We start from the raw sequence: 8,668 nt of genomic DNA on the forward strand, positions 1-8,668 counted from the left end.
TAATAATTCAAAAACTACGCTTCAAATTAAATTTTGGTAAAGGAAAAATTGTCTTAGAATGGTGTCAGGAATACGTCATTTTATAGACGGATCGTTTTTCGGGATCGCCCTGTATAATCGAAGATGTCGAAAACAATACGCCATTTAAGGTAGCGGTCAAACACCGTTTTGAAGAATCGCGAGACAAACTCAAGAGAAAAGCCAAAGAAAAAATAAGAAGTCTAATGAAGGGCTCGGGATATAAGTCTGATGCGAAAATGCATGTAGCTCAGTTCCCTTTTGTCGGGCTTGATAATCACATCGCACGATCCTCAATAACATCGGCTCGTAAGCGACGACGGACGAGTAAGAAAATCAAAGCGGTTGGGAAAAAAATAACGAGTACAAAAGCACAGAGAAATAAAAAGAAGAAGAAAAGTCGTACGCTTGTGAAAAAAAGACTTAAACGTCTGCGAAACGACGTAAAATCGGTAAAAAACGTACCGTATCCGATATATTTTCTTAAGCGGTTATATTCGTAGCATTCTAATTTAACGACGGTGGCGAGCGACGGACGACAGCGAGCAATTTGCGATAAAGAAATATGTCTTTTCTTCACACGCATTCGAGCGAGTGTTTAAAGAGCGAACTAGATCTCTTCTCTCTACCGCCTACGCAAACTAGCATCGAAAATTCGCAATGGATTCATTACAAACCCGTGACCTCTCTCTCGGACGACTCGCCGATAGGATTCGTCATCCCCGGACACGGAGAAGAATATTTAGATCTCACGCACACCATGCTGAGTCTTCGTCTACGTGTAGAAACAAACGTCGATTCCACGAGACAGGCTTCAGGAACAAGCGCCGAAAGAATAGCCGTAGGCCCTGTAAATCATTTGCTTCATTCTATCTTCAATCAAATCGACGTGTATTTCAATCAAAAGCTCGTGTCGCCTCCAAACAACGCTTACGTGTACCGAGCGTACATAGAGGCGTTGTTAAATTATTCTTCACCCGCAAAAACTTCCCATCTAACTTCATGTCTATGGGACATGGATGCACCTGGACACATGGACGATTTGTTGGAATCAAATCCCGGCAATCCCGCTCTCGCGAGACGCGCTCGTTACATTTCCGGAGGAAAGGCGTTAGATCTCGTAGGACATCTCCATTGCGACGTTTTCAATCAAGACAAATTTTTAATTAACGGTGTAGAAGTACGGTTGAGATTCGTTCGTTCGAAAGATTCGTTCTGCCTCATGGAAAGTAGCGGAACATCGAAAATTCACATTCTCGATGCTACCCTGCTCGTTAGAAGGGCGAAAAGCTCGGGTTTGTTACTCACGCATGCTAGAATGATGAGTAAAGTTACAGCCAAGTATCCGCTCACGAGAGTCGAGGTTAAAACATTCACGATTCATAGCGGTGTTATGGGTGAATCGTTAGATAATGTAATACTTGGTCAATTACCGAAGCGAGTAATAGTCGGTTTCGTTAGTAATAAAGCGTTTAACGGCGACAGAAAATTAAATCCGTTTAATTTCAAAAACTACGGAATAAATTTCTTTTCGCTGTACGTCGATGGCACGCAAATTCCCAGTAGACCTTTGCAACCAGCTTTCTCCGTGGATGAACCGCTTTACATCGAAGCTTATCAAACGCTTTTCTCGGGGACGGGCATTCATTTTTTGAACGAAGGAAATTCTATAAGCAGAGACGATTATTTCAAAGGATATACTTTATTCGCTTTTGATCTTACTCCCGATCTATCCGCTAATTGCGCTGGACATTGGAATCTCGTCAAACATGGTAGTTTACGATTAGAAGTGCGATTCGTAAAGGCACTTTCCGAGACGGTTAATTGTATTATCTATGCCGAATTCGATAATGTCATAGAAATCGACTCGTCTCGTCAGGTCATCATCGATTTTTCGGGGTAAATTCTGTATAGACGCTTAAAATTGTTCCCCCTCTACCTCGCTCAAAACACCGACATCAGCGCGCAGCGTTTCGAAAAATATTCAGTTTCGTTGGAGACACGCTCGGCGTCGTTGTTTCACATAGAGCCTCGCGTCGAATCACATAAGTTTTTCGTAAGATGGATATAGTCGTCGATATTCAGGGTTTCCGCGATGCGAGGAAAAAGTTTATCCCTAAGGAGGTTGCTGTTGTAGCGATTGACGCTCCAATCGTCGATCATTGGATTATGATACCGCCGCATTCGTTTGCCGAATTACCCGAAAAAATAAGACAAGAAAACAACTAGCTCACGCGAAATCATCACGGCATTGAATGGTTCGATGGCGAAGCTAATCCGAAATATTTTACATCGCAACTGCGGCAAATTACAAGATGCGTGCGTCACATTTATGTTAGAGGAAACGAGAAAGCGAGTTATTTGAAGAATCTACTTTCTAGAAATATATATAATTTGGAAGGCATCTCACCGGCATTCAAAAATCTGACGGTGGAAGAAGAGTGCGGACATCACGGATTTCGAAAATTCGGAATCTTTCATTGCGCATTACGCAACGCTTACAAATTAAAAAGCTGGATTGTTGCGCAAAATAATTTCAGCAGCGAAAGAGACAGCATTACTCAAACGACTTGCAGTTCTCCCGAAATTTTGATAGTAAGCGACGACGACGACGACGACGACGACGACGACGATGAAAATGAAAATATTAAAGCACAATCAAATAATAAAATAGAGAAGAAAAATCTGCAAAAAATCGAACGTACTGTTATTAACTGCCCCGCGCAAACAGAAAATCCGTTAGCTGTACAACCCGAAAACAAGCCACCAAAAGAAATTATTCAAATAATACCGCTTGTTCGCTCGTCTTCGCTGTAAACAAATGGACTCTCGCGAAATTCTGCAAGCATTGCGTCAGCTAGATGTCAAACATGTGGGAGTCTATCCCGCCGACAGATTGCCGATGGTGTGGACGAGGTCGACGGCCATCGTCGCTAATACGGACAATCATAATCGCCCTGGAGAACACTGGATCGCTTTCTTCCTCGACGAAGACGGTACAGGGACATACTTCGATAGCTACGGAATACCGCCCTTGTATCCAGGTTTTTTCCTACGTCTCCGACGAAATTCCAACATTTATCGATGGAATACCGAACAACTACAAGGGCTTTTCTCTCAAACCTGCGGACTCTACAGTTGTGTATTTTTATATTATATGTGCAGCGGTTACGATCTCGATGGATTTCTTAGTCTTTTTTCCGAAAATTGCGAATATAACGATCATTTAATCGTAGAATTATTTCATAAAATTTTTCTTCGCGAAAAGAAACATGAAAAATATAATGTTAATTAATAGCGTGTTTAATTGTAAGAAGATATAAAAATTATTTTTGCGAAGTACTATGAATTGTATGCGGGTATATTAATAAATGTGAAAATTTTTTATCTTAATTCGTGTTTAATACTTTTAGCTTTTCCCTTCTTCCTTTATAACACCCCCCGCCTCGCGTTCAATCATCCGCATGTTCATCTTTTTATCTCTGTAGTGCAATGCAGTCTAATTATAATAATTATTGTCTCGTGGCGAGACTTTGTCTTTTTTCGATAAAGCGCGTCATGAACCGTTCGAGCGGAGGGGCTTGTTTCGATATTCCATAGCGGCCCCCGAGATGGAGTGGGGAGGTAAGGATTGTTTCCTCGAGACATATACCGCCGGCTACCCTCCGAAAGTCGGTAGGCGGGGGGTTCGTTCTGCCAAGACGTAGCGAGAGCGACTAAGGGCTAGGTAACGGGAATTTGACTCGGAACCCCGGAGTCTAGTATCGTGGAGGTAGGGAAATAAAAATTTGATAAATCGGCGACATAGGGGGGCGTCGACCAATCACAGCTCTGGGCCACTATGGTGCGAGCCAATCAAACTCTGGGCCACTATGGTGCAAGCCAATCAAACTCTGGGCCACTATGGTGCAAGCCAATCAAAATCGAGACTTCGGGAGGCGGGGCATTGTTTCCACTAATCAGAACGCCTCCCTCCACTTCAGACGGTCACGCCCACGGCGCCAGGGGTCGAGTGGTGGGGGTTTGTTTTGATGCACCATAGTGGCCCATATCTACTACTCACATTTCACCTAAAATGTACCAGCTGTGAAGATAGTGTTCATAAATAGTCTATAAAGTGTTAGGGAAGAATAAATTGACACACTTGAAGTATGAAATTATGAAATACATTTGCACATCTTATTTTTGTCAAGAATAACGCATGAACATTTTACTGGCATGTAAGAGAATTGAGAGCTGTTAAATTTGTATACTATTTTTCATATATAACTTACCGTATCCATATAACGTATATGGATGGTGTACAGTTGTACGAAGGGTGGCATTTTAGGAACCACCTGGACACAAAAATATAAATTTTTTCAAAATATTACGAATTTTGACAACGTTTTATTTTATTTTTTTTTTTATTGTTATCGCTCGTACTAAATAATATCAAATCTCAAATAAGCTCACCGAAAATGTACCATCCATATAAATTTTTGTAGTTGCTACCAAAGAATCTAGAAGAGCGTCACGTGTAAATATAATTGCTCTATGTCCCTCATCTGATAATATTGTACCCTTAAAGATATGTTGAACTGGTTGAAAATTCATTAATATCACATCAAGTTCGGCAATGATATGCGGTGTTTCCGGCCTTCGACGTAATTGTTCCCTAGTGAGAACGCTTCTCATAACGGAATAAGATATCTTTGCAGCCGCTACTGGATTTCTGTAAAAATAAAAGCAAACGCGTGAGTAAAATTATAATTTGTGTATTTAATTTATATGCATATATATTTATATACATACATACATGTGTATGTGTGCGTGCGCGTGTGCGTGTGTGCGTCAACGTTTCATGTATGTTACGTTTACAATGTTTTATCATTTGTCAAAAGAAGATTACAACGTTAATTTTCATTAATTTGTAACGATGCATCCCGATGCATCGTTCCTAATTCCCGGCAGAACACCAGCCGGAAGCTGCCGCCCGGCAGAACACCCGCCGGGCAGAGGCAGGGGCGCGGTGCGCCCATCTTTTAATCGTTCTCATTACGGCCCAGAGCCGTTAAGGGCTCGAAACGGCCGAACACCGCCGATCAGAGCCGAGGTGGCCCGAACCGCCGACCGGCGAAAACCCGCGTTCGGCGCTCAACCCGAACCCCTCCGAACGGACCCGACCGTACCGTTTCCGAAAAACCGTTCGGAAAGGGTTATACCGCCGCGCGCCGACGCGGGCAATTAGTCGGTATAAAAAGGGCACATCTCGGCGTCTAATCACCATATTCCTGATCCGCTCTAAGCAGTACGCTTCAGCAGCAATCCAGAAATCCTACCAAGCACTCATTACAGAGGACGAAAGGTGGAGCGCGCTCCGTCTTAGACGAGAGATCTCGATTCCAAAGTACAAGTGCAAACCACCTAATCCGCAGCTGGGCCATCACGGAAGGTGGAGCTCAGAGCCGCCCCGAGTCGAGTGTTCTCGACCCAGCTGCAACGCGAGTACCATCCTTCGCGACGCGATCCTATCTCGCGCACTTTAACATCGAACGCATACGCGCATTTGATTATCGCGGCCTCCGCCGCCGCACGTATCAACCGCACCGAGCGCAGAAGCGCAACCGTTTATCGCGGCCTCCGCCGCCGCGTATGTTATTACCGAACGCATAAGCGCATCCGTTTATCGCGACCTCCGCCGCCGCGTATTTTGTTACCGAACGCATAAGCGCATCCATTTATCGCGGCCTCCGCCGCCGCGTATTTTGTTACCGAACGCATAAGCGCATCCGTTTATCGCGGCCTCCGCCGCCGCGTATTTTGTTACCGAGCGCATAAGCGCATTCATTTATCACGACATCCACCGCTGGGATTAAAGCGCACCGAGTTTAATAGACCAAACGCGGCCCTTTAAAGTGTAGCGCCGGGGAAATAATAATTCTCGGGAAAGCGCCCGTCGATTCCGAGAACCCGAGGATTCCAAGAATATCGGGATTCCCCGCGGAAAAAGTGCCGCAAAAACACGCGCTGTCTCGCACGTTGTAAACACCGAACAGGTGTTCGCGATCAAAGACCGGACCTAACATCGAAACTGCATTGGTCGCGTCATTAATCGGCCAGCCGAATTACCACACACACACACACGCACATTCGCATACACATACTCTGTATATTACAATAAATACGTTCATTTAACACACATCGCGTATTTTCTTTCCAACGAACCTCGTACCGACGATCTATCCGCGCAGCGAAAGAACGTCCGAAAACACGACCGTTACATTGGCGCCCGAACAGGGACGTTTTTTTTTTTTTCTCTCTCTCCGCTTAGTGTGAGGTGTGAGTGTGCATTATGAGATCGTGGTTATACGCACTCCCGAAAGAGCAACTGGCCGTGCTAGCGGAAGGGTATGGATTAGAGAGCACCGGCACTCTCGATGACATCCGCCGACGCATGCGGGAATACGCAGACACCCATGCGGACGAATTCGCGACCGATCCGCGCGAGCAAGCAGGGCCTTCCGGCACGTTACCACACGTGGTCGTCACAGGGGCCTCGCCCATGGGCCGCGATGCGCCCATAGATTTCGCGAACCCCGCAGTGCCCGACCATCGCGCAATCAACCAGATCCGGAAGAGTGGATATCATTTTGATGGGCGCGACCCCGCAGCGTTCCTGGAACGTCTTGCCGAATTCCGCGAAAACTATCACATCGCCGAGGAACAACTCCTGCGTGGATTATCGGAATTATTAAGGGGGGACGCCCTTTTGTGGTACCGGAATCACCGGACCAGCTGGGCCTCTTGGCAGGGGTTCGAAGCGGCATTCCGGCTGCAGTTCCTGCCCCATCGGTACGATGCCTCCCTCCGCCGCGAAATCGAAAACCGACATCAAAAGGCCAACGAGACATTCGCGCAGTACTCCACGGTGATGATGACGCTCATGCGCCGGGCCGGCGGATTCTCACCCGTTATGCAGCTCGAGTATTTGTACGACCATATGCATCCGGAGTACAAATTCTATATTCGGCGGCGCGATGTTGGCGATATCTCCGAATTACAGGCCCGCGCTCGCGAACACGAGGATCTGGTGAGCGAACGGCAGGAAGCGCTCAGAAGGGAAAAGGCCGAAACAAAACCCGCCGTGGCGGCCGTATACAATAAAGCCGAATGCTGTTGGCGATGCAAACAGCGTGGGCACACGCGTCGTCAGTGCAGACGCCCCGCGAAGAAGTTTTGCTCGCAGTGCGGGCGAGACGGGGTGTTCACCGCGCAGTGCCACCCGCCGGCGGGAAAAGCCGACGGGGTTGGAGAGAAGGCCGCCGTCGCAACTCCCAGCCCCGAATAACTTTAAAACCGCGACCGCATACCGTGATCGGCATCGGGGGACACACTTTCGACGCCTTGGTAGATGGGGGGTCCGAAGTGTCCCTGATAAGTGAGAGAACTGCCGAACGATTAAAACGAACGGGTTTCGCGTGGACCACGGGGGGAAGCCAGATACAATTGGCAGACGATCGCAACGCAGACCTCGCGGGGGGAATGACCCTGCCAGTTGAAGCGGCCGGCCGCACCGCGACGCATACGTTCGAGGTATTACCGGGTCTCTCGAGCGAAATATTAATGGGGGTGGATTTGCAGGCGAAACTGCGGATCAGTACGCCGGCTCCGCCTTTACATGTGATCCGATGGCACCAGCAGTGCTGCACCATCGGAGGCCTGGCCGGTAGGACCGCCGAGAAAGACAGACAGCTCCAAGAATGTCTGCGAGACGAGCTCGCGAAATTTGAGCCCGTGAAGGGGCCCACCGATCGTGCTCAGCACGCCATTCGGCTCATAGACGACACGCCCATCAAGCAAAGGTATCGCCCGCGCAACCCGGCGATGCAGGCGGTTATCGATACCGAGGTGGACGAGATGCTCGCCCAGGGGGTCATTGAACCCTCGTACAGCCCCTGGAGTTCACCCATCGTGATCGTCAAGAAAAAGGACGGTCGGCAGCGTTTTTGCATTGATTTCCGCCGAGTCAACGACGTGACACATAAAGACGCGTATCCGCTACCGCAGATCACCGCGACGTTAGACAAATTGAGAGGGGCCCGGTATTTGTCTACCTTAGACCTAAAAAACGGTTACTGGCAGGTGCCCTTGGCTCCAGACAGCCGGCCGATCACCGCGTTCACGATACCGGGAAAGGGGCTTTATCAATTTAAAGTCATGCCGTTCGGGTTGCACTCCGCTCCGGCCACGTTTCAGCGATTACTGGACACGGTTCTCGGACCCGAATTAGAACCGCACGTGTTCGTCTACCTCGACGATATCATCATCATCAGCCGAACGTTCGACAAACATCTCGAGCTGCTTAGGGAGACGTTTCGCCGCCTTCGTGACGCCCGCCTCCGCCTGAACCCAGAGAAATGCCGTTTCTGCGTTGACCGTTTGACGTACCTGGGACACGTAATCGACCGGGAGGGAATTCGGACCGACCCCGGGAAAATTCAAGCGGTGGCCAACTGGCCGGAACCGCAATCCGTCAAGCACATATGTCAGTTCGTAGGGATGGCGTCGTGGTATCGTCGTTTCATCCCGAACTTTTCCACGATCGCGGCCCCACTCACGCAATTAACAAAGAAAAACGCCCGATGGAAATGGGGCGAGGGGGAAGCCA

General features: G+C 48.0%; 1 protein-coding gene across 1 annotated transcript; it reads left to right on the plus strand.

Annotated features, from left to right (window-relative positions):
- The first annotated feature begins 583 nt into the window (after window positions 1-583).
- LOC145974327 (uncharacterized protein F54H12.2-like) lies at window positions 584-2,247 on the plus strand. Its single transcript, XM_083104118.1, has 2 exons — window positions 584-1,459; window positions 2,104-2,247. The coding sequence occupies exons 1-2, from the start codon at window positions 584-586 to the stop codon at window positions 2,245-2,247; spliced, it is 1,020 nt and encodes a 339-aa protein (XP_082960244.1).
- The last annotated feature ends 6,421 nt before the right edge of the window (window positions 2,248-8,668 follow it).

Source organism: Camponotus vicinus, unplaced genomic scaffold (genome assembly GCF_025532165.1).
Source record: "Camponotus vicinus isolate PSW18456_S1 unplaced genomic scaffold, iyCamVici1.0 SCAF_7, whole genome shotgun sequence".
NCBI lineage: Eukaryota > Metazoa > Arthropoda > Insecta > Hymenoptera > Formicidae > Camponotus > Camponotus vicinus.

Excerpts from the sequence above, each read along its gene's own strand:
- LOC145974327 (XM_083104118.1), top strand. The coding sequence starts at position 584 with ATGTCTTTTCTTCACACGCATTCGAGCGAGTGTTTAAAGAGCGAACTA. Across the intron at positions 1,460-2,103 it reads TTGGTCAATTACCGAAGCGA|GGTTTCCGCGATGCGAGGAA; the intron begins GTAATAGTCGGT and ends GTCGATATTCAG.